This window comes from Xenopus laevis, chromosome 4L (genome assembly GCF_017654675.1).
Source record: "Xenopus laevis strain J_2021 chromosome 4L, Xenopus_laevis_v10.1, whole genome shotgun sequence".
NCBI lineage: Eukaryota > Metazoa > Chordata > Amphibia > Anura > Pipidae > Xenopus > Xenopus laevis.
This window is the reverse complement of record NC_054377.1, coordinates 26,093,179-26,119,785: the sequence shown is the minus strand read 5'-3', so window position 1 is coordinate 26,119,785 and position 26,607 is coordinate 26,093,179. Positions and strand designations below refer to the sequence as shown.

Below are 26,607 nucleotides of genomic sequence, written 5' to 3'. Positions count from 1 at the left end.
ACAGTTTTGCCCACAGCAGCCACAATAGCCCACAGTTTTGTCCCCAGCAGCCACAATAGCCCACAGCATTGCCCCCAGCAGCCACAATAGCCCACAGCATTGCCCCCAGCAGCCACAATAGCCCACAACATTGCCCCCAGCAGCCACAACAGCCCACAGTTTTGCCCACAGCAGCCACAATAGCCCACAGTTTTGTCCCCAGCAGCCACAATAGCCCACAGCATTGCCCCCAGCAGCCACAATAGCCCACAGCATTGCCCCCAGCAGCCACAGTAGCCCCCAGCATTGCCCTAAGCAGCCGCAATAGCCCACAGTATTGCCCCCAGCAGCCACAATAGACCACAGCATTGCCCCCAGCAGCCACAGTAGCCCCCAGCATTGTCCTAAGCAGCCGCAATAGCCCACAGTATTGCCCCCAGCAGCCACGATAGCCCCCAGCAGCCACAATAGCCCACAGCATTTCCCCCAGCAGCCACAATAGCCCACAGCATTGCCCCCAGCAGCCACAATAGCCCACAGCATAGGAAGGAACATACAGTGGTGCATCAGTAGGACAGATCTAAGTTGTATTTATACAACAAACACCCAGCGCTGCTTATGAAGCCGCTGTTTCCAGATGTTGCGCAACTAATCCTCCCGCAGCTTTAGAGTTGTGACTCACAAATTGCTAATTTAGTACTGAGCAAAGCTTTAACCCTTTTTAATAACCCTATGGGTAGGAACGAGAGCTAGGAACCACGTTGAACTACAACTCCCACAATCCCAAGTCGGCCGAGCGTTGCAGTTTTCCATACGTCGAACGCTGCCCTATAAACGCTGGTGACATACAATAAGAGTAGGAAATAAGGGACTGAGAGAAGCGGCTATGAGGCTCCGCTGTGAATATGAATCGGTAATGGAATGACTTTCGCCACCGGCCGCTATGTAGAAGCGAGGCCCCCTCAGGCTGATTGACAGGCGGCGAGCGCCTATTCAAAGCGAGTTAATGTGTAACCACCAGCGACTGTAGCCCCGCCTTTCCCAACTTGTCACGGGAGAGGCGAGGCCAGTGTAGGAAGTGTGTGTATGTGTGTGTGTCACACCGTGAGAGTGTGTGAGAGCTCGGTGTCCTCTGCTGTGTCCTACAGCCGGCTCTGTCATCTTACACACACACATATATACACACACTGCTGCAAACACACAACACTCACTACTCCTGAGCCGCACTCGCACTTCCTTCACACAGAAGGGACACGACAAAGCTGCGGGTGACACTCACGCACATTATCTACACAGGAACAGGACACACATAGGCGCTCATCATTCTCCCGCAGCTCTATGTACTAACACATTATTCCTTATTGTACTCACACACTCACAACTCTGGGACCCCCCAGCAGAATATGACAACAGGACCCTGACGTGAGTATTCACACTTGTCTATTCATATGCGACTGCTTTTATTCCTTGTCTGTCTTTGTGTAGTGTATCCTTGTAGAAACTCTTCACTTACTTTCCTCTGCACAGTGTGTGTGTGTGTGTTTATATGTGTGTGTCTTTAAATATGTGTGTATTGTGTGTGTCTTTAAATATGTGTGTATTGTGTGTGTTTATATGTGTGTGTCTTTATATATGTGTGTATTGTGTGTGTGTTTATATATATATATATATATATATGTGTGTGTGTGTGTATTATGTGTGTGTGTTTATATATATATATATATGTATGTGTGTGTATTGTGTCTGTATTGTGTGTGTGCTAGTAATTAATTATTTGCCTATTTACATATAAATTCTAATTATTGACCAGTTTCTAAAGCTTCCAAAATCAGTGCAGTACAACTTTGTCACTCCTCAATTATTTCCTTTAACATATAGACACATGTTCAACAATTTATTCAGATTTTGTCCTATACAAAGGTCTATGGGGCCCTGAAGCAGACTGGGGGGCCTTAGAAATCCCTATATATATGTGTGTGTGTGTGTGCTCTTGATAAAGGTCTTAGAGCCAGACCGCAACATTGGCCGGTTCTTTTAAATGCGATTAATAAACATGGACTTTTAGCTTTTTTGAAAATCCTGGTGTGCACCTTTCTCTTTGAACATATTATATATATATATATATATATATATATATATACCTATAGAACCCCCCTTATACTTTATGTATGTGTGTATATATATATATATATATATATATATATATATATATATATATATATAAAATAAAAAATAGAAATGACCAGCAACACCGAGTTCATTGGTGAAAAAAGTCAAAGTGTATTCATGTAAAGCCATGCAAGCATGGCTTTACATGAATACACTTTGACTTTTTTCACCAATGAACTCGGTGTTGCTGGTCATTTCTATTTTTTATTATCTATTTAATTTACTTTGCACCCGAGGTAAGCTACAAAGGCGGGGTGCTGCCCATTTGGAAACTATTACATATATATATATATATATATATATATATATATATATATATATATATATATATATATATATATATATATATATATATATACAGTAAATAGATAATATGTGTGTATGTTGTACAATACACATATAACTGACCAAGTTTCCCTATGTAATAACAAGGTGCAGGAGCATAATCCCTTTAAATAATTTCACATATCACAGGCATCTATTAATTGTGTCCATCATTATAATATGCATGTGTTGAGGCCCCGAGTGTCTTAGTCTGTGGTCTCCAGAGCTTACACTCTTATTTCAGCTGAGAAGAAGTCCGTTGACTTTGAGGCAAGGTCACTAAGAGTTGACGGCTGAACTCAGATGAAGGGTCAGTGTTACAGTTGTACGCAGCCTGCTGCTGAGTGGTTATAGTTCATCAGTTCCCTGAGGTCTCTATAGTTAGATAGATAGATAGATAAATAGAGATACGCCTTTGTTATTCTAATTACTAGTGTATGTGTGCATCTCATAGTTGTATATTTAAAAGAGATACACTTTGTTATTCTAATTATTAGTGTATTTGTGCGTCTCATATTTGTATATTTAAATCTACCACTCATTTGTCTGATTGTATCCGTCAGGATATTCCACTTTTGTTTGAATTATGGCATGCTTCAGCAAATCGCTGTGTGCTTTTATAATTATATGCATGTGGTTTGGCCTCAAATTGGATTTTCTCTTATATTACTTTGTATTCTAGCCTAGTGTTTGGAACTGTTATGCAGTGTATTTTGCAAGATGTGTGTTTGGGCTCATAGAGCTTGCAATTTAATAACTGGCTCTGAGCAAAAGTGATTAGCATTAGCCCTCATGCACATCATCCTGTGAATGCAAATCTGATGGTATTGACCATTGCCTTGCAGTGCTTTTTTATTGCAGTTTCTTGCTTTCAAACACCTTGTGATCTTAGGTCTAAAATGATTTACTCTTGCTTACTGATAAATATACATTGTAAAGCTAGAGATGCATGACCTAATATATCCTGTGGACTAACCTGCAGGCTGATGAGCGATTGTTGTACAATAATGCCACATATTTGGATGCACTGACTCAGTTTGATTGGTATTGGGGGGCTGATGACCACATTTCAATGTTATATGTGTGACTGGTTGGCTTGTGATTCTTCTGTGGCTGAATAATAAAGTGCAGTTCAATAAGGACAATGGCACATGGTGTGGTTTGTTGGCTACATGATTTCTCGCATGCAGGTGGGTGACAAAATGCTATAAAATACCCTGCCATAGACTTATGGAAACTGTACTGCACCTGCCAGTGCAATCTAGGGTCATGTGAAAATAGCTAAAAAAAAAAAAAAAAGTGGTAGTAAGCATATTTAAGAGATACTGCAATTTTATGATTACCATTATAATCTATGAAAGGTTATTTGATTCATTGCAGGGTTTGTGCCATTGCCCTGTAGATTTTCATTGTCATTGTTGGGGGCCAGAAAATTGAACAACTTTCATACAAACAGGTTCAAAGTTCTGCTGTCAGATTGCTTCAGATCTGCTCAGTTTATGGCCATTTGCTTTTTTGGGGGGGAGGTGGGGAGATTAGGTTGTTATAGGTTTCTGCAGCACCCTGAGCCAATGAGCTCTGGAAGAGTCAGTACCAGATCAAAGATTGTACATTACAAAACAGCGGTTGCTGCAATATGATACAATGTTTCTTAAGCAACTCTGTACCAGATTTAAAGTTACTGCCCCCACACTGAGGATCTGTGCTCAGTGGGTTAGGAAATTGGAGCGGTAAAAGGGGAAGAGGCACGGGTCAGAGGTCAGACTGATCTACATTCACTCATCTGTCACTATATTTCTGTCCCGATATACATCCTTATTAACCATTCATCACCTTGTACCTGGCAGCATCAGATTATCCACTGTTCACCCCTTCACTTTGCTTTCCTGGAAAGTCTTGGGCTAATGTTACATACACAGTACGTGCCGCCCTGTCCTAAGGTTACCAGGTGACTTGGAAAATCAGCGGCATTTCTAATAAATTCACATTGTTGGGCTGCCCTGACTGCATTTCAAAGTGCCATTTTTACTGAATTTGCAAGAGGTGTCCAGATTTTTCTCAAGATCTGGAAGCCTTACCCTATCCCAACTTGCCCTGCCTTATACCAACTGCCTCTTCTGCTGCATATCCACAAACAAGGGGTTGTTGCTGCTGATCTGTTCTCTGTCCTCTATTCCCTGGGGTTATTGCAAAACCTGTCTGACTAAAATGTGTGTGTGCATGAGGTTTAAACAGACCAAAGGTCACACCATGGCTGTCTTGCCAACTACTCATTTCTTTCTCTTCCTACCTACTCGTCACTCTGTGCAGTCTGCCCTGAGTATTATTTATCTAAAGAGTTACATTTGTTTCTATTTCATTGTTTGATACATTGGGATACTTATGCCAATGTTTGCTTCACTGTTTTGAGTTTGTGCGAACCTGCACTATTATTTTTAGCCCAGATTGTTATAAAACAGCCAATTGGGGGGCCCTGCAGACTCTAGACTACAATTCCCAGCAGCTCATGATAGCTGTAGCTACTGGTTTAAGTTTTGCAACATCTGTAATGATGCAGAGAGAAAGCATACATTAATGTAAGATATACGATCGGTGGCAACCACCAACCAGGACTATTGGCTAAAGCACACATTTCAGTTCAGTGTAAAAATAAAAACTGGGTACAAAACAAAAAATTTTATAATATGGTTATTTAGCCAAAAATGTAATGTATAAATGCAGGAGTGACTGGATTTCTAACATAACAGAGCAGAACCCAACTTCCTGCTTTGCAGCTCTCTAAGTCTGAGCTAATCATCGACTTTAAGGGCTCTTACAGACAAGCGTTTTTACCTGCGTTCCCCTGCGTTCCGTTTTTCTGCGTTGGGCCGCAGGGGAGCGCAGGAATAGACACATTACATTTTTTCCAATGGGGCTGTACTCACACAGGCGCGTGTAGGCGCCGAACGCGCCAAACGCAGGTTGAGACGCAACATGCTGCATTTTTCCTGCGTTCAGCGCCTACACGCGCCTGTGTGAGTACAGCCCCATTGGAAAAAATGTAATGCGTCTATTCCTGCGCTCCCCTGCGGCTGAACACAGAAAAAGGGAGCGCAGGTAAAAACGCTCGTCTGTAAGAGCCCTAAGGGCGGTCACATAGGACATAACTGTTCAGTGAGTTTGCAATTGATCCTTATCATTCAGCCTAGATTCAAAAGCAACAGTTATGACTCGTGTGGCCCCCCTCAAGTCACTGATTGGCTACTGCCTGATAACCAATCAGTGGAAATCAAGAGAGCTGCAAAGCAGGAAGTAGTGCTCTGGCTATTATGTTAGACATCCAGTCACTCCAGCCTTTATACATTACATTTTTGCCTAACTAACTATATTGAAAACATTTTTATTTTGCATAACCTAGTTTTTATTTTTATACAGAACAATTACTTTACAGGGTTAGTTCACCTTTAAATTAACTTTTAGTATGTTATAGAGTGAGGGATTATTAGCAACTTTTCAATTGGTCTTCATTTTTATTTTTTATTGTTTTTGAATTATTTGCCTTCTTTTTCTGACTTTTTCCAGCTTTCAAATGGGGGTCCAAGACAAAAACTGTTAAAGAGTGATTCACCTTAAGGGTAGGGACACACTGGGCGATTTGGGGAGATTTAGTCGCCTGGCGACTAATCGCAGCGACTTTTCTCCCCGAATGCTTCCCCTCGCTCTCCGCCTGGCTAAAATGAAAAATCGCCTGCGCTAATCACACGCGGCGATTCGTTTTCTGAAGTCGCCCGAAGTTGCCTCACGAGGAAACTTCGGGCGACTTCGGAAAACGAATCGCCGCGTGTGATTAGCGCAGGCGATTTTTCATTTTAGCCAGGCGCAGAGCGAGGGGAAGCATTCGGGGAAGATTGGTCGTGGAAAGTCGCGGCGATTAGTCACCAGGCGACTAAATCTCCCCAAATCGCCCAGTGTGTCCCAGCCCTTAGGTTTTTAGCATTTTATAGAATGGGCAATTCTAAGTAACTTTTCAATTTATCGTCTTTATTTATTTTATATCGTTTTTAAGTTTTTGCCTTTTCCTCTGACACTTTCCAAATGGAGGTCACCGACCCAATCTAAAAAATGCTCTGTAAGGCTACACCTGTATTGTTGTAGTTACTTTTTATTACTCTTTCTATTCAGGCCCTCACCTATTTATATTCCAGTCTCTTATTCAAATCAATGCATGGTTGCTAGGGTATTTTGGACCCTAGCAACCAGATTGCTGAAACTGGAGAACTTCATAACCCACACATAATAAAAAATGAAAGCCAATTACTAATTGTCTCAGATGATCAGCAGATGAAATGCCACAGGTTTATTGGGTTGTCTGTAGTATTTGCATTAAAACCATGAATGAATTTGTGGGAGCCATTCAGCTAGCGAATGCATAATCTGGTAGCCAGAAAGTGGCTTGATGTTACAGGCAGAGCTGTTGTATGTTTCCAGTCCCACACTAACATTATGCAGTTCTGGGCTCAATGGTAGGACCCCTGTAGGGCCAGTTATTACATTTACTAGTCTTGTGTGACTGTTTACCCTCGGGGTGTTTGGCCTGAGACCTATATTGTTTACCTATACCTAGAGGGTGCCGAGTGTTTATACTTATTACATTTGGCCATCCGAAAGAATAACAGGTGCAACATTTGCTCCAGGACGAATAACCCATAGCAACCGATCTGTAGGTAGTATTTACTGGACTGCTTTCAAATACCGATTAGCTTCTGTGGGTTACTTGTCCTAGGGCCAACACTGGGACTATTATTATATTCCCTTAAATATTGCTCTGAAAGGGCCTTAATTAGCAGCTCCTTATCATGAGAAAATGATATGTGTCAAAGGGTTAAGGGTCAGGGCACACGCTCAGATTCGGGAGAGATTAGTCGCCCGGCGACAAATCTTCTTCAGGGCGACTAATCTCCCCAAACTGCCTCCCGCCATCTAGTAAATTGCCGGCGGAATGGCACTTGGAGTGATTCGTTTTCCGAAGTTTCCTCGTGAGGCGGAAGAGTAATCTCCCCGAATCTGAGCATGTGCCCTGACCCTAAAGGGGTTATTCACCTTTGAGTTCACTTTTATTATGATGCAGAGAGTGATATTCTGAGACAATTTGCAATTAGTTGTCATTTTTTATTATTGGTGGATTTTTAGTTATTTAGCTTTTTATTCAGAGGCTCTCCAGTTTGCAATTTCAGCAATCTGGTTACTAGGGTCCACATTATCCTAGCAACCATGCATTGATTTGAACAAGAGACTGGAATATGAAGAGGAGAGGATCTGAATAGAAACACGAGTAATAAAAAGTGGCCATAACAATAAATGTGTTACTTCAGCATCATCCTCAAACTCTCACAGGGGTGGCTTTGTTCAATAGCAGTTGAAATGTTTGTATTGTGCTTAGCTGGTGATGTAATGACAGAAAATACACTTGGGTGTCCATGTCCTAAGCTGGACATAATGTTGTGCATACTTCTTTGTGTAGGAGATCCTGTGTGGGGAGTTCTTTTACAGATAAAACAGTCAATTAAACTGATGCCCAACATATTTAATGCACTTTTGGCAATATGCAATTATTAAACATCAATTTCCTATACCCAAGGCAGAGTCAATATGCAAAGGGAAGGTTATAAATATAATAAACACACTGAAACAGGTACAGATATGGGACCTGTTATCCAGAATTCTCAGGACCTGGGGTTTTGCAGATAATGGATTTTTCTAGAAAATCGTGTTAACATTAAATAAACCCAATAGGCTGGTTTTGCTTCCAATAAGGATTCATTATATCTTAGTTTCGATCAAGTACAAGTTTCTGTTTTATTATTACAGAGAAAAAGGAAATTTAGTTTATTTGAATAAACTGGAGATGGCCTTTCTGTAATTTTGAGCTCAGTGAGGCAACTTCGGGCGACTATTGAAAACGCATCGTCACGTGTGCATTAGCGCAGGCGATTTTGCGCTGTAGCCTATGTCGAAATGAGGCAACTTTGGGCGACTATTGAAAACGCATCGCCGCGTGTGCATTAGCGCAGGCGATTTTGCGCTGTAGCCTATGGCGAAAAAACGCTGAGGCAGTTCGGGGAGATAGTCGCGCAAAAGACATGGCGATAAGTCGCCAGGCGACAAAATCTCCCCGAATCTCCTCGTCTGGCCTTACCCTAACAGACTCAGTTGATTAAATATGCATATTGTCCCTGTAATTAGTTTAAGATTTACTTAGGCTTCATTAATTGCTCTGGATATGTATGTTCTGCACCATAGGATTTGTGGTCTGCACCATAGGTTTGTAACTCCAGGCCTTGGCCCACAAGGTCCTTGAGGATTAGAAGAACTTACTCTGTAATATATACTCAGCCATTGCTTGGACCACATGTGTGTGTGTGTGTGTGTGTGTGTGTGTGTGTGTGTGTGTGTGTATATATATATATATATATATATATATATATATATATATATATATATATATATATATATATATAGTTCTTTTTACTAATGCCAACACTACATGTGCCTTTATTTGCAGAGGTGTTGTACACAATGTCTTCCCGTGACAGACGTCCAGATCTTTGCATCAAGGCTGAACCAGGGACACCCGAAAGCATTGGGCGTCGGAGTCCTAGTGGCTCTAGTGATAGTAGCGGCCATGGCCCAGACCCTCCAGGACCACGCTGTTGCAGAGATGAGGAGCAAGATGATGTATCAGGCCGTGGCAAATATGTCCTAAACTCTATTCCCAAACGTCTTTGCCTGGTGTGTGGAGATGTGGCATCAGGCTATCACTATGGGGTTGCCTCATGTGAGGCATGCAAAGCCTTCTTCAAGCGCACCATCCAAGGTCAGAGTCGTACAGAGGGGTGCACTGATGCATTTCATTCCAAGGAAAACTATACCCCCAAAACAGATAGTTTATATTAAATTAAGTGCATATTAACAGTGTCGGACTGGCCCACCGGGATACCAGGAAAACTCCCGGTGGGCCAAGGGGTCAGTGGGCCCTCCTGCTTCTAACCTTTTGGCCTATTTCATGGTCATTCTCTATTTCTTTATGGGAATAAAAGGCTTAATAATGGAAGAATAGAGTATAGTATGTAGAGAAAAGAGACTAGGAGAATAAAGAGGTTGAGTGAGGAGAGGAGGTTTAAAAGTTTGGAAAGTGGGCTCTCATCCTAAGGTTTTCTAGTGGGCCCCTGGTATCCCAGTCCGACACTGCATATTAAAGAATCTTATCAAATTGGGATATATATTTGAGTAAATATTACCCTTTTACGTCTCTAGCCTTGAACCCCCATTTCATGATGGTCTGTGTGCTATTTCAGAGATCACCTGACCAGAAATTCTACAACTCTAATTGTAAGAGTAAGAAGCGTAGAAGCAAAATACAGAACTCTGTCTGTTAATTGGCTCATGTGACCTAACATGTATGGTTTGTTTGGTATGTTTGTGTGCACCGTGAATCCTACGATCCCAAGGGGCGGCCCTTATTTTTTTTAAATGGCAATTTTCGATTTATGATTACCCAATGGCACATACTACTAAAAAGTATATTAATATGTAAATGGTTTATTTACACAAAGCAGGGTTTTACATATGAGATGTTTTATTCAGTATATTTTTATAGAGACCTACATTGTTGGGGGTATAGTTTTGCTTTAAAAAAAAATCACTGGCCGGGCCAAATCAACCACTAATTGGGGCTGCTAATTAGCAGCAGAAATAACTGTAATACTTAGCAGCATTGGGAAGAAGGAAATACATACAGTGTTCTATGTATTTAGCTTTTTTTATTTAGAACAAAAGCGAGGTAAAAATGGGAGGGAGGTCCAATTTTAATGTAAATAAATTATAGGAAAATAATAAATGTTATTATTGGCCTGACACTTCTTTCATGCTGTTCCCTATATCTGTCTCAGGCAATATCGAGTACAGCTGTCCAGCCAGCAATGAATGTGAAATTACCAAGAGACGTCGAAAGGCCTGTCAAGCTTGCCGCTTCACAAAGTGCCTTCGCGTGGGCATGCTAAAAGAAGGTGAGTGGGCATTGTGGCCCTCGCAGTACATGGGAAAGCAGGCATGACTGCAAGAGGCTATTGATCATATATAGAACATTGCAGAGTGCCAGTATTAAGCAATAGAGCTTGACCATCAGGCCTGTCAAACCTCAAACAGACTCTTGAATGTTACCAATTTTGTGCCATACATTATCTTTATAGATTACACTTGTGGATTTTAATGAGCAGGAATATGTTGATGAGCAAGCAATAAATAAATAAAATGCTGGCAAATTTGCACTAGGGCAGAAAGGGCAGTAACCCATAGCAACCAATTATTGATTAGTGGGGGTTTTTTGGCCAGCTGCTGAAAGCAAACATTTCATTGGTTTGCCAAATTTTCTAAATTAGTTTGTTCTGCCTATTGAAATAGTGAGATTATGTGCCCTGGCACATACTGTACTTTCCAGGGTGCAAGGTCACCTGATTTTACCCAATGGGCAGAGTTATGCACTAGCCCAGATCAACAATTGCTCATACACTCCAGGTAGCAGAAAGGTGTTTCTTAAACTGCATCTTAAAATGTACTCGTCATGTTTTAAAGGGGTAGTTCTCTCTTAAGTTAAATTTCTCCTACTATTAGCAGTCAGCCCATTTTAATGTTTTTAATTTTTCTTCTGCCTTTTTCCATCTTTCAGATGGGGGGTGACTAACCGTTTTATATTTATTGTCCATTTATGGCTTATCTTTCTATTCAAGCCCGCCCCATTCATCTTCTCATTCAAACCAGTGCTAAGATAAATTGCAACTTGATCTAGAATCTAAAAAATGAAGATACAAATATAAATAAAAACATTAATACCAGTTGCAAAGAATCTGAGTATTAGTAGTTTGCATCATACTAAGGTAATTTAAAAGTGAACTACCCCTTTAAGGCAGGTGTCACAGTTTTTGTTTAACTCCACCATCTCAAAAGTGCTCACGTTTGCATATTTACCCCAATCTTTCCTACTAGTTCTGGGTTTGGAGAATATTTTAGTTTGTATAGGTTTGACAAGTATTGCTCCAGACCTGCATTCTGGACTTTTAAATTCAACCAAGTAGCTTAGGTAGGCTTGCTTAACCTTAATTCATTGATATTGTTCCTTTCAAACCCATGAATTTGCTTATCTTTGTACAGGAGCATGCAATGGTAGTGTTTTACTGGTGTTCAGTGCCGTTTTTCTGTCTGTTAAGGGGTACGCTTGGACCGTGTCAGAGGAGGACGTCAGAAATACAAGAGGAGGCCAGATGGAGATATCCTCCAGTACTCGTCTGGTGGGCAGGCTCAGCAAGCCTCTGCAACAGTGGTCAAGAAGCAAAGTAAGACTGCCTTGTAATACTCCTTTCCAGTTTATCCAGACATAGCTTAAAGGAACAGTAACACCAAAAAATGAGTGTCCTAAATTAATGAAAATGTTATGTACTGTTATGCTCCACTGGTAAAATTGGTGTATTTGCTTCAGAAAGACTACTATAGTTTATATAAATAAGCTGCTGTGTAGTCATGGGGGCAGCCATTCAAAGCTGTAAAGGAGAAAAGGCACAGTATACACAGCAGATAACAGATATGCTATGTAGATATGTGTATATATATATATATATATATATATATATATATATATATCATACAACTGGGTTCTTTAGAACGTGTCTGTTATCTACTGTGTATCCTGTGCCTAAATGGCTGCCCCCATGGTTACACAGCAGCTTGTTTATATAAACTATAGTTGTGTTTGAATTGAACACAACGGTTTGCCAGTTCAGGTCACAAGTACAAGTCTTTTCCTTAAATTTTTTTTAATTTTTTGGTGTTACTTTTTCTTAATCCACTCACAGCTCTCTCATTTAAGTTGTTGGCCGCCTCATGCCTGCACATATTTCATCCCATTCTGTTTGTGGCACACCAGGGATTTCTTTTCTGTCTGATGCTGGTTCTTTATTTCTCCCCATTGCTTTAACCTTATTCAGCCCCGTGTTTTCTTTATCTGCAATACCACACTACATTGCTTTTGCCTAATACCTCTGGATGCACTCAAAAACATAAATTGATGTTAACTTACTTGTGTGCAAGTGACCCTGTCTATACACTTCCTGGATTTATGTAATCCAAGAGTTGCTGTTTCTCAGTTGAGCCAAAAGTCTGGTATTAGACGTCTAAACTGCAATATCTCAGAAACTGCTAATTATAGGAAACAAAAATAAGTTGCACAATTACTCTGAGAAACACTCTGAGTTTACATCATTGACATGGGAATAATATGGTTATGGCAAACAGGGTCAAATAGTTAATGCTGAAAACAGGGATTTGGTGAGCCAGTATCTTAATTTGGCTAGTATATGATTGGCAGAGGTTGAGCAGCACAAAGTTGATAAAACCCATTAATGAAACTATTGCACCACAAAACATACCTAATTCTAAAATCAAGACTGCTTCATGCTGCTTTAGCGTTCAGGGTGGCCAGAAATTGGACCCTGTATGTGTCACAGCAAAACTATTTTTTTAAAATATTATTTAAGAAGTGGGATGTGTTGAGTGTAAGGCTTACAGCCCACAAACTTCCCCAATTTGCTACCTAGTAGGTAAAGGTGGCCATAGACGCACCGATAATATTGTACAAAACTAATTTTTGTACGATATTCAGTGCGTGTATGGTGGGAGACGAGACGACCGATATCAGCAGAAGACTTGGATATCTGTTGGCTTGTCGTTCTGGCTTTACGGAAAAAGTCGTGGCGCTTGTTTTCCGAAGTCGCCTCAAATTACCTCACTAGGAAACTTCGGGCAACTTCGGAAAACAAGCGCCGCGAGTGCCATGCCGCAGGCGTTTTTCCATTCTAGCAGGGGGAAGCAGTTCGGGAAGATTAGTCGCCCCAAAGAAGAAGCGATTAGTCGCGGGGCAACTAAATCACCCCGAATCTCCAGGAGTGCCCTTACCCTAAGACTGGACAGCATATATTGGAAGATGCAGAAAGATAGGAATCAAGTCTAAGCACCAATCCCTATGGTATTGGTACAACATGCGGTTAACAAATGAATTGATGCAATATCCAGTTTGCCTTAAAGATAATTCCATTCCAAAGTAACAGCAAAAGTAATGGCATACTACATACAAAGAAAACCACATTTGTGTATATCTTATTGCTGACTTAACGGATTCTCGTCTTTGATGTTTGCTGTGTCCTTATCTTTTGAAACCTGATTCCATGTGTAGTACAGTAAGGATAGGGCCCACAGACAAGCCTATTTTTAACTTACTTGTGGGCTCTGGCACACCTGAATATTTGTTTTGTCTTTACTCATATCCTCTACTCTCACTTCTTTTGCCAGCTCCAGTGAATGCAGTTGTCTCTCACCTGCTGGTTGCAGAACCAGACAAGTTGTTTGCTATGCCAGACCCAGCACTTCCTGATGGTGATTTGAAATATATGAGCACCCTGTGTGACCTTGCTGATCGTGAAATTGTCATCATCATTAGCTGGGCAAAGAATATCCCAGGTATGAGATCACAACAATGCTTTGCTGAGGATATCTGGCATCAGCAGTCTGTATTTATGCAAGCATATAAAGCATACCCTTAATATCGAGCATGGTGAAATAGAGACCTCATTTAGAAATACAGCCTTACACCAATTCAGTAACCTGTAACAGCCAAGTAGTCTATTTGCATTAGATTTATTTGTAGTGGTCATCTTACATCTTATAGAATGGCCTGTTCTTAGCAATGTTTCAGCCGGTCTTCATTTCTCTGAATCTTTTTTTATTCTAAAACTCTGGCTGGTTGGTGTCTGTCACTGACCCCAGCAGGCAAAATTATTGCTCAGTGAGAATACAACGTTATTGTTTATCATACTTTTCAGGCCAGCTCCTATTCATCTCCCAGTCTTTTATTTAAAGGGGTTGTTCACCTTTAAAATTAACATTTAGTTATGATGTAGAGAGTGAATTTCTGAGACAGTTTGCAATTGGTTTTCATTTTTCATTATTTGTGGTGTTTGAGTTATTTATCTTTTATTCAGCAGCTCTCCAGTTTGCAGTTTCAGCAATTTGGTAGCTAGGGTCCAAGTTACCCTAGCAACCATGCATTGATTTGAATAAGAGACTGGAATATGAATAGGAGAGGGCCTGAATAGAAATATGAGTAATAAAAAGTAGCAATAACAATAAGTTTTTAGCCTTACTGAGCATTTGTCTTTTAGACAGGGCCAGTGACCCCCATTTGAAACTTAGAACCAGTCAGAAGAAGAAGGCAAATAATTCAAAAACTGTAAAAAATAAATAATGTAGACCAATTGAAACATTGCTTAGAATCGGCCATTCTATAACATACTAAAAGTTACCTTAAAGGTGAACCACCCGCACCTGCCTAGTTACTAGGAAAAATTGGGTCCCAGCAAGAAGATAGCTGCTGAAGTTCATATTTGGAGAGCTGCTGAACAAAAAGCTGCAAAAATTCATGTAATAAGAAAAAAAAAGTTGAATATCAAGTGGCGATTAAAGTGCATTGTTTCCCTGCTCTGTGCTGTTTATTGCAGAGAAAGGATTTATCTTTTTAAAGCAATAGGCAAAATGCCGTTTACAACAAGCCCTATTTATTGTGCTGGGTGTACAGTATAATTTTAATACTAAGGTAAACATCTTCTTTATAGTTTGTTGCTGATTGATTGCTATTTAATGTACTGGCACAAATTTCTTCACATTAGTAGGTCTTTAAAATACTCTATTTATTTTCTTAGGATTCTCCTCCCTTTCCCTCTCGGACCAGATGAGTCTCTTGCAGAGTGTCTGGATGGAGGTTTTATTGCTTGGAGTTGTTTTCCGCTCGCTTCCGTATGAAGATGAGGTTGTGTTTGCTGAGGATTTTGTGCTTGATGAGGAATCTTCTCGCTCTGGCCGTCTCACTGATCTCTGCTCATGCGTCCTGCACCTTGTCCGAAAATATCGCACCCTGCGTGTGGAAAAGGAAGAGTACGTCATGCTGAAGGCTCTAACCCTCACTAACTCAGGTGAGCCAAACTCGCTTCAGGAGAATGTACTTTCTGGATGTTGCCTTTGTCGATGTCAAAAGGCAGTGTTTAAAATGATGTCATGTCTATGACATTTGATTCATTGTGCATGACATTTATTGTGCAGTGCATCATAGTTATCAAGCCACAGAAATGTCCTTGGCTCTAGTTAAGTTTGCAGGTGAGATGCATTCCACATGGGCAGGTTTCCCTCTTACACACATTGAAAGTTTCCATTTTCAGTGGTTTTTTATTTATTTCTGACACTGGTAGTTCCCATGTATGATTCTTTGTAAGTAAATGATAATGTGGAGCTGCTTGGTTCTTGGACCCTGTAGCTCACTGTAACGGTAGTACTCTTAAGCTGGCCATAGACGCAAAGATCTGATCGTACGAATCGAGGATTCGTACGATTTTCGAACCGTTTGTGGAGAGTCCCGACATTTTTCGTCCGGCGGAGATCGGTCGTTTGGTCGATCAGACAGGTTAGAAAATTTCTGTCGGCTGCCGATAATATCTCTGCGTGTATTGCCGATCGTACGATTTTCAGTGGGAGACTGTCACTAGCTTTGGTTGGACATAGATATTGTACGATTGCTGTCAGGGGCAGAACATTGCTGATCTGTTCTTTAACTAATCTGACTGGTAAGACTTTGATCTGAATGGTTAGTGGCGGGTCGGGAGATGGGAAAGTCCGATCGTACGATGATTCGTACGATCTGATCTTTGCATATATGGCCAGCTTAAGGATGTTTAGGTTCCCAACACACAGTCTTTTATGGAAGATTTGGAGGGCTAAACAAAAAAAATTTCATATGCAGAGGTGGAATGCATTAAGTTACAAATATGCCCTTCTTACTGCAGATTCTGTGCACATTGAGGATCCAGATGCAGTTCTGCGGCTCCGCGATGCCCTGCAAGAAGCTCTCAGCGAATATGAATCAGGTCGTCACCCAGAGGAGCCCTGCAGGGATGGCAAGCTGCTATTAACACTCCCACTACTGCGTCAGACAGCTGGCCGTGTCCTCCAGCACTTTCATGCCCTGCGAGAGGAGGGAGCTGTCCCCATGCACAAGCTATTTCTGGAGATGTTAGAAGCTATGATGGACTGATGTTAATCAGAAACTTTATAAGTGTATATAAACTCGTCCCCATAGTCATATAGGGAGAGTCTATATAACGGTGGTCACAAAAACCAAAACATGCACTCAAAGAATAAGGATGGACTGAGCAGAAGGAGAAAATCAGGGAAGGTGCCTTATCACAGTCACTGCCCTGACAAAAGACAGTAAACAAAGATTTGGGCAGACTTGGTGGATGTGGCCCCACAGAATGAATAGAATACAGCCATGAACAGAGTTGGTTGTATTCAGTAATAAGCCATATAAGAGTGGATGGAGCTAAAATAATATGGAGGGTAGTTATTTAATGCAGCTTATGTACATGGCCCTATAAATAATATAGCTACTAGCCTCCAAACCTTTACCTCCCCCCCTGAAACGAGTGGTAGCACTGCAGAGTATGGTATTATTACTGTAGTTCAGGTACAACATCCCAACTTAATGTACAGGCTGTTAGTGTGACTTCATGCCAGTTTAAAGGATTTTTTTTAAAGTATAAGTATATTGTTTTCTCCTAATGATGATACTGTATATATAGTGCATAAAGTACCCCCCTATTGTAAAATATAAGGATATTATAAGTCACAGAGTAGCTCCATGACCATATAAAAGCACAATGACTAAGACCGAGTGCTTTTATACAGGTTATGGAATGCCGAAGTTACGTCTAATCCTCGTATTTTCCAGCAAGGGGTACTTTATTTATTATAATACACAAGTTTTAGTGAGTCATGTGACAAAAATGACATCACTACTCATCGTTTATAACTGATGACATCACTAGTCACCGTTTATAAGGATATAATTTACAAGATATTCATGGCTTTTGTGTATTATATAGTGAATAAAGTACCCCCTCTTGTAAAATATAAGGATATTATAAGTTACCGAGGAGTTTCATGACCATATAAAAACACGAGGCCGAAGGCCGAGTGTTTTTATACAGGTCATGGAACTCCGAGGTAACTTATAATATCCTCATATTTTACAACTGGGGGTACTTTATTAATTATAATACACAAATTTTAGTGAGTCATGTGACAGAAATTACATCACTACTCACCGTTTATAACTGATGACATCACTACTCACCGTTTATAAGGATATAATTTACAGGATATTCATGGCTTTTGTGTATTATAAGGCAATATGTGTAAAGTGGTACTTCCTGGACTCCCTGCCCTACTTCATTGTCCAATTATTATCCTGTGAAATGCTAACCATAACCTCTGGTCATCACTGTACAACAAACATCAAGAGGATGTCACTGACTGCACTATACAACATGGTTGTAGAACATTATGCAATATGACCGCTAGATGTCACTACATTAAGGTATAATCTGTGCAAGCGTTATACTTCAATATGTGCAAAGACCACTAAGTGTCACTCTACACTGGGTCAGAAAGCCATTGCCAGAGGGTAAAATCATTATATTATTATTTTGTGTATAGGATAAAAAAAAATCATTAGTATAAATTGAAAATTGAAATGGGCAATAAGCAGCTTAATAAGGAAAAGCTCATGCCAACAATTCACTAAATAATGTTTTATTTCCACAGATGGGCAACAATGCACCATTTTTAAGTTTAAATCGAACATTGAACAACTTTATTATGCTTTTGACTTCTGTGTTACCACTGAAATTTATGGAGCCCAAATGTGTGTTTGTGTATAATCAATTGTCGTATGCATTTTATTTCTATGATCATTTCTGTTCTCTGAAGCCACCATGAGACCCGCCTGTATATAAACCTATAGAATAATGTGGATATGTAATATACCTCATTGCTTATAAATATATTTAGATCATTGATAAGGCCCAATGGAGCCTGGACTGCAATAAACATCAGGGAGATTTCATGCTGTGTCTGTTTACTCACTAGATCTGTCCTGGGCTTATTAACGGGGTGGTTCACATTTAAGTTAACTTTTATTATGTTATAGAATACTCTATTCCTAGCAACTTTTCAATTGGCCTTTATTATTTATTAGAATTGGTAAGGAATTCCCCGAACTGCACTTCACCAGTCTTCACTCATAGGTTAAAACCAGGGGTCCACCCGTGAGCAACATTCAGATGTAAAAAGAGTTGGGGAGCAACACAAGCATGAAAAATGTTCCTGGGTGGTGCCAAATAAGGGCTGTGATTGGCTATTTAGTAGCCCCTATGTGGACTGGCAGCCTACAGGAGACTCTGTTTGGTAGGACACCTGGTTTTTATGCAACTAAACTTTCCTCCAAGCCTGGAATTCAAAATAAGCAGCTGCTCTGAGGCCACTGAGCGCAACATACAAGGGGTTGGGGAGCAACATGTTGCTCACAAGCTACTGGTTGGGGATCACTGGGTTAAAACCATGTGCCTTAATGTTCACTACATGGTCAAGTACCTGCCCAACATTTAATTTCTAAAGAAGTTGCTATTCACTCTGCTGCTTTAACAGTCTCTACTTTTCCAGGAAGGCTTCCTTCTACATGTAGATGAGATTGCTTCCATTCAATCACAAGGGCATTAGTGAGGTTGGTGCACTGATGATGGGGATGAGCATTTCAATTTAACCCACTGGTGTTCAGTTAAGATAATGTCAGGGTTCTCTGCAGACCAATCAGGTCCTTTCACTCCCATCTCAGAACACCAGTTCTGTACAGATTACAATTTGTGTCAGGGGGCATTATAATGCTGAATCAATAAAGAGCCTTCCCCAAACCCTTGATACAAAGTAGGAAGTGCAGAATTGTCCTTGTCAATGGAACCAAGGACTCTGGCCCAAACCATGGGAAATCAGCCCAAGCCCATTATTGCTCCTCTTCAGTGTCAGTGTCATTAATACTGAAGACAACAGAGATAGGAAAGACAGTATTATTTTCCAACACAAGATGTAACATATATAGAGAGAGAGAGAGAGAGATCAATTAACCCCACCCTGTCTGCATTCCTCCAAATCAACCAACACCATGTCATAAAGGGAAACAAGTAATAGCTCCTGACATGTGATGTTTTATTATACTTTATTGTAAATGAGAAAAAGAACATACAATGCCAAGAATGTTAACAATAGCACTACTGCTCCTGCTTCGGCTGTCAGGGGATGCTGGGAGTTGTGACCGAACAACAGAAAGGGATAGAGCCGTTTATGGCATCCACAGAAAACTTTCCAGTGGGGAGCAAAATGATCAATTAAAAAAATAACCTGTTTTCTCCTGATTACCACTGTGGAATGTAGTCAGACGTAGGCCGGACTGGCAAATGCCCAGGGAGTGCTCTAAGATGCCATAGTCACTGTTTATTGAGCTAATGGGGGTCTGTTTGGACCTCTATGTACTTGGAATGTCAGGGCTTATATTGACTCAGTCCAGACCTGATCAGAAGCAAGCAGGCAGTCGTTGGGCCCAAAATGGCCTGAAGGGAGGTAGGAGGGCTATCTGTCTAGTAGGGCAGCTAATGAACAAGGCATAGGTTGAATTGGGCCCAATGTAATGTTACTACATTTTTAAAGATAAATCCGGACACACCCGAAGTTGCATTGTGCTGTGGATGTTGTGCTAAATTTTCAGTTGACCATTAACCTTTTTGACCACTCACACTAAAGCCGTCCCCTTGAAGCTACCAGCTTCTATTTTTTTACTTTGTAGTCTTTAAAAACTTGTTTTTTTACATAATGCCTAAGAAGCTGCAATAAATGCATCTTACTGGCATGTATGGGGTTAATGGAGTGCTTATGGGCCATAAGGACAATTGGGGCTATTCAGTCCTATGAGATTTTTAGAATAATATTTATCACTGGGTGAAACTTCACTGTTTGATAAATACACTTTTAAAAATCCCTTAGAAATGAATAGAAATTGGGTGAGCTCTAATCTGACATTTTGATAAATCTGCACAAATCATTTGTACATTAGCGTAAAACTGCAGGGGGCTTTGTTGGAGAAGACCTTGATACATAAGGAGGGAAGTCAGAAAGGTTGTTTCCCATGAGACTCGTGATTTTTCCAACACATAAATATGATTTTTGCCATAAATTAGAACTTGTAGATTATAGATACTGCTTTCACCTGCACCTTCACAACCATCTCTCTCTACCCATACGTACAGAAACCTTAATGCCTTTGAACCACAACAATTATCAACAGTATCAGCACAATCCATATCTCATATTAATACTCTCTCCTGTCCCAATACGGCAGCTTCTCTCTACAACGATGCCCTTTCAACAGCACTTGACTCCCTTGCACCTTCTACCACCCGTCACAGCCAGCCAGCTAAACCCCAACCCTGGCACACTAGTGTAACACGGTACCTCAGAAGATGTAGTAGATCAGCTGAGCGACGGTGGAGAAAGTCACGAACTGATCCTGATTTCATCCACTTCAAATTCATGCTCTCCTGCTATAACCGAGCTCTATCATTAGCCAAAGAACAATACTTCTCTTATCTAATATCTACTATGTCCTCCAAACCACAGCAGCTGTTTGCCACATTTAACTCACTCCTATGCCCCCCTCCACCTCCTCCACCTATTAATGTTACTGCCCAAGACCTTGCTCATTTCTTTAATGAAAAAATCGATCTCATTAGGCTGAGCATACCGTCTGACAACAATCTCAGACCAACGTGCAGTCCACTCACATCTACTTTGCACTCCTTCACCCCTGCAACTCTAGATGAAGTCAGCAAACTTCTAGCCAGCTCAAAACCCACCACCTGCTCCCTTGACCCCATACCCTCTCGCCTTCTCCACCCAATCTCTGATACACTCTCTCCTGCACTTACCCACCTATTCAATCTTTCACTCTCTACTGGTACCTTTCCATCATTATACAAACAAGCACTAATCACTCCTATCCTCAAAAACCCTTCCCTTGATCCCAGCTCTCCCACTAACTATCGACCGGTCTCCCTTCTTCCATTCGCCTCCAAATTACTAGAAAGGCTTGTTTATAAACGCCTGATCCAGCATCTCACTCACAACTCCCTTCTCGACCCATTGCAATCTGGCTTCCGCCCATCACACTCGACTGAAACTGCCCTCACCAAAGTAACCAATGATCTTCTATTGGCAAAGTCTAAAGGTCATTATTCCATTCTAATCCTTCTAGATCTCTCTGCAGCCTTTGACACAGTTGACCACACACTCCTCCTTGACATTCTACACTCATCTGGCATTCGGGATACTGCTCTTTCATGGTTTACATCTTATCTGTCTGACCGTTCCTTTAAAGTTTCCTTCTCTAACTCTACTTCTACTACTTTCCCACTCTCTGTTGGAGTTCCTCAAGGCTCTGTTCTTGGCCCCCTGCTGTTCTCGCTCTATACAACTTCACTAGGAAAACTCATTCAGTCATTTGGACTTCAGTATCACCTTTATGCTGATGACACCCAACTCTACTTGTCTACTCCTGATCTTTCTAATTCTGTCCTTTCCCAAGTCACAGACTGTCTTTCTGCTGTCTCCTCCTGGATGTCACAGCGCCACCTGAAACTGAACCTTTCTAAAACAGAACTCATTATATTTCCTCCAAGATCTTCCCCTGTCCCTCAGATATCACTCACCGTAAACAACACCACCTTTCATTCCACCACACAGGCACGCTGCCTAGGAGTTATCTTAGACTCTCATCTGTCTTTTTCACCACACATTCAAACACTTGCAAAATCTTGCCGTATTCAACTGCGCAACATTGCTCGAATACGACCCTATCTCAGTTCAGAATCAACTAAAACACTGATTCAGTCTCTCATCATCTCCCGCCTTGATTACTGCAACTTACTCCTCACAGGTATTCCAACAAGTCACCTTTCACAACTCCAATCTGTTCTAAACGCGGCCGCTAGACTCATTCATCTAGCTCGCCGCTCAACATCAGCTGCTCCCATATGCATGTCCCTTCACTGGCTCCCAATCTCTTCTAGAATCAAATTCAAATTACTTACACTCACATTCAAGGCCCTTAATAATGAAACCCCTCCCTATATTTCATCTCTAATCTCCAAATACACTCCTTCACGAAACCTACGCTCTGCTTCTGATCTTCGCCTCACTTCTCCTCTGGTCACTTCTGCCCATTCTCGTCTACAAGACTTCTCTCGGGCTTCTGCTTTTCTCTGGAACTCTCTGCCACAAGCTGTCAGACTTTCTCCTTCCTTCCAAACTTTCAAGCGCTCCTTAAAGACCCATCTGTTTAAAGAGGCCTATTCGATGTACCTTAATTAATCATTGCTGTATCAAAAATGACAAAGTGTTTATATAATCCTAATGTCTCAATTGTACCCTAACCTTTTAGTTTGTAAACCCTATTGTACTCTGTAATCCTTGTCTGTTATCCACCATTTATTCCCTGTTTGCTATAACTGCAGTAAAGCACTGCGTATCTTGACAGCGCTATATAAATAAATGATGATGATGATGATAAAGGATGTAAACTATAAAAGGCTATTAGAAGTCACGTTGGAGTTCCATGACCTTTATAAAACCACTTGTCCTATGGCTTCAATAGCCTTATAAATTACAGTATTGGTACATTATACTGTATATTAGTTACAAGGCAGTGAGCAATTACCATTTTATAGTTTATAAGGATATTACTAACCATCTTTCTCTGTAGATGATTTGCTTATGTAAGATAACAAGTACAGCAAACAAGCGGTCAATCCAAATCTCACCCTAGATTGGACTTCCATAAATAGCAAGAGAAGCCAATGTAAAAATAGTGCTACATTTGTAAAAAAAAATAAAAAAAAGTCTAGTCACCTAAAACAACCAATCAGCAAATAGCATTTATTGGTCACCTGTTTAGAAGCAACTATCTTATTGGATACTATAGGTTACTGCACCTGCGCAAACTTTATGTATTTTATTATACTGTACTATATATATTATACTGTATATATACTTTTGATATGAAGCATAACATAAGTTTTTCAGAACATTTCAGTTTCTAAACTGGTTACAAAGTTGATATGTTGGCTCTGACATATATCTATATATAACATAGTCCAATGGGTACTCACCATGTGTAGTAACAAAACCTGGGTGCTAGCACAAAATAAATTACACTGGACCAAGGATAGCACTCCTAGGATTTAACCCTTTCACTGCCTGCAACATTTTTGAACATTTGCACTCTTTCACTTTAGGGGCCTTTCCTGTGGGGATCTTTTAGTTTATCCAGGAAACAATATATTGTTTCTTTCAGGACAACCTAAGCTTTCAAAATATGCTAGAATTTTGGTGAAGGCTTCCATTTTGAAGCATCTTATCTCCTACGCATAAGTAGGTACGAAGGCAAAACACCCTAAATATAAATTCTAGGAATCCACTGAACAGTTTGCTGCACAATGCACATGGGTTTACCTAAGTAAGTGGCATATATGGCCCCAAAATGTAGACACCCCATACGACCTATCAGTTCTGTACTTTCAGATACTGTAAAATCAACACATTTACAGCATTTTTTTGATGGGCAAATGTACACATTCCCTTACATCCAAATTGGGAATACATGTCTTTCTACTCCAAAGTACCAAGTCGCAAGGCTTTCCTACAATTCGCAATTTTGGTGACACTTCCAAAAATCACTTCAAAGCTTCAGCTTGTTCTTATCTCCCACATATCATTAAGTACCAAGATAAAAGACCCTAAATATGAATGCCTGGGGTCCAATAAACAGTTCAATGCCCAATTTGCATAGGTTTACCTAAGTATGTGGCCATAGGCGGAGGGTGAGGCTTGAGATGGGCCATTCATAAACGAACCTATAGCTAATGTGATGCTTAGTGGATGCACCACTGGAATGGAAATGAACCCCCCCCCCAACTACCTCTAGCGGTTCTGTGGGTTTCAAATAAGGTCATATTATATGGGTTCTCCATCCACTTGTGTTCACAGGTGTTCCCTTAATTTTAACAAAGGCGTGATATATTTATGAAGTGTTAAAAATGTTTAGCTTAGATGTGAGATACAGTCTATATTTACAAAACAAGCATATTATATACAGTGAGATGCAGCAGGTACTTGCCCCCCAGGGACAATATGCAGTTAGTAATTTACCGGCCTGGCTGGTAAAAATTATCTCTGATACCAATATTATTAATAGGGCAAAAGGAGGCAATCCTATATCACATCAGATGTAGTCTATATTTATAAAAACAAGCACATTCCATGCAATGAGTTACAGTGGATACTGCCCCCCAGGCACATTATATCCAGTGTGATGCAGTGGGTACTGATAATCAGATATTCATGCCCCCACACTGTAACATTGCCACTGAAATACAACATTGGTTTGTTTCCCATCTACCTTAAGGATTGAGACACACTGGCAGATTTGGGGATCGCCTCTTCTTCTGGACAACATTACCCCTGAACTGTCTTTGCACGTCTTCCCGTCCGCTATAATGAAAAGTCACCTGCGCTAAAGCACACGCGGCGCTTTGTTTTCCAAAGTAGCCCGGTTTCCTCTGCCTAAATCTCCCCGAATCTCCTAAAGGAGTGGTTCACCTTAAGTTAACTTTTAGTATGTTATAGAATTCTAAGAAATGTTTCAATCAGTCCTCGTTTTTTTTTTGTTTTTTTTTTTTATAGTTTTTTAATTATTTACCTTCTCTGTCTGACTCTTTCCATCTTTCAAATGGGGGTCACTGTATTGTTATGGCTACTTTTTATTACTCATCTTTCTGTTTAGGCCCCCTCCTAGTCATATTCCAGTCTCTTATTCAAATCAATGCATGGTTACAAATCAACTATCGAAATAACAATTAAAAATGAACAAATCTATGAAAAAGTCAGAAAAAAACCCATAAGTTCAAAAACATAAAAAGCACAATTTGCTTTTCATGGGGAAACACCCCAGACAGCCGGAATTGGTCCATGTCTGTTTACACCAAAGTACCAAGCCACAAAGCTTTCCTAAAGCCACCGCATGGAGTGGACTGAATTCCATGTCCGAAAAAATGCTGATGAACAGTGTAAATTGAGCCCATAATAACTTTCAAAATAAAGTCCAAGGCACCTCACCTTGTATTTTAGACGATTTGTTTTTACAGTAACCGTCCGAGGGAATTCCATTATTCACCCAGTCCATGGGAGTAGGTAAGAATTAGAAAATAAAGGTAATTGGGGGTTTTTTCCAAGAAAATCAAAGACAAAAAGTGTATTAAAATGTAAAGCCATTTATTAGGACTAAAATAGGTTCTGGCCTAATGTGTTTCATGCCTGTTGGGGCACTGACTCATAGGCTAAAGGACACTTCTCTGTACACATCTTTTATAGGAATTGTGGCCAATCGGAAAAATACTTCCAACCAATCAGAGATCACCCTTGAAAAGTATTTACAACCAGAAAAACTTTTAATCTAAGATACTCAAATTTATCTGGAATAATAAATTCCCCAGGGTAAATAGGAATATACTATACAGGTCCCTTTCTAATGGTGGCTTAGGTCTACCCAATCTCAGATACTACCATTGGTCAGCACAGTTATGTCAGCTCCCGACTTTACACTGCACTTTAGACCCCCCTCAGTGGGTTGCAATTGAGAATGCCTTTGTTGCCCCATATGATGCCTTATCATTCCTTTGGTTACCCAAGAAAGCCCGACCTAAAACTATGAGCCCTTGCTTAGCTTTTCTCTACACTTATGGGATATTGTTTCTCGTAAACACTCACTCATTTCTCCTCCACTCCTGTTGCACCTCTATTTGGTAACCCAGCTTTCCCAGCCGGATTGCAAAAACACCTATTTCACTGGTGGCTACTAAATGGACTGGTATTCGTGAAATCCCTACTAACCACTAGAGGTCCCTACACTATCCAATATCTTTGGACCATTACCAACTTCCAGACTCAGAGAGATTGAGAGCTTATCAGGTTATACATTTTATACAGGGATGTTGGAATACCACCAAGTCTCATGACATATCTAACTCGTTCTATGATCGGTGGTGTGCTAAGGGTGTAGCCCCT

General features: G+C 40.6%; 1 protein-coding gene across 1 annotated transcript; it reads left to right on the top strand.

The window, feature by feature from the left end:
- The first annotated feature begins 1,038 nt into the window (after positions 1-1,038).
- esrra.L (estrogen related receptor alpha L homeolog) lies at positions 1,039-18,508 on the top strand. The gene is made up of 7 exons (XM_018256812.2): positions 1,039-1,401; positions 9,014-9,325; positions 10,401-10,517; positions 11,715-11,840; positions 13,849-14,016; positions 15,255-15,524; positions 16,389-18,508. Exons 2-7 carry the CDS (start codon positions 9,028-9,030, stop codon positions 16,634-16,636), a joined length of 1,227 nt encoding a protein of 408 aa, XP_018112301.1. The 5' UTR covers positions 1,039-1,401; positions 9,014-9,027; the 3' UTR covers positions 16,637-18,508.
- The last annotated feature ends 8,099 nt before the right edge of the window (positions 18,509-26,607 follow it).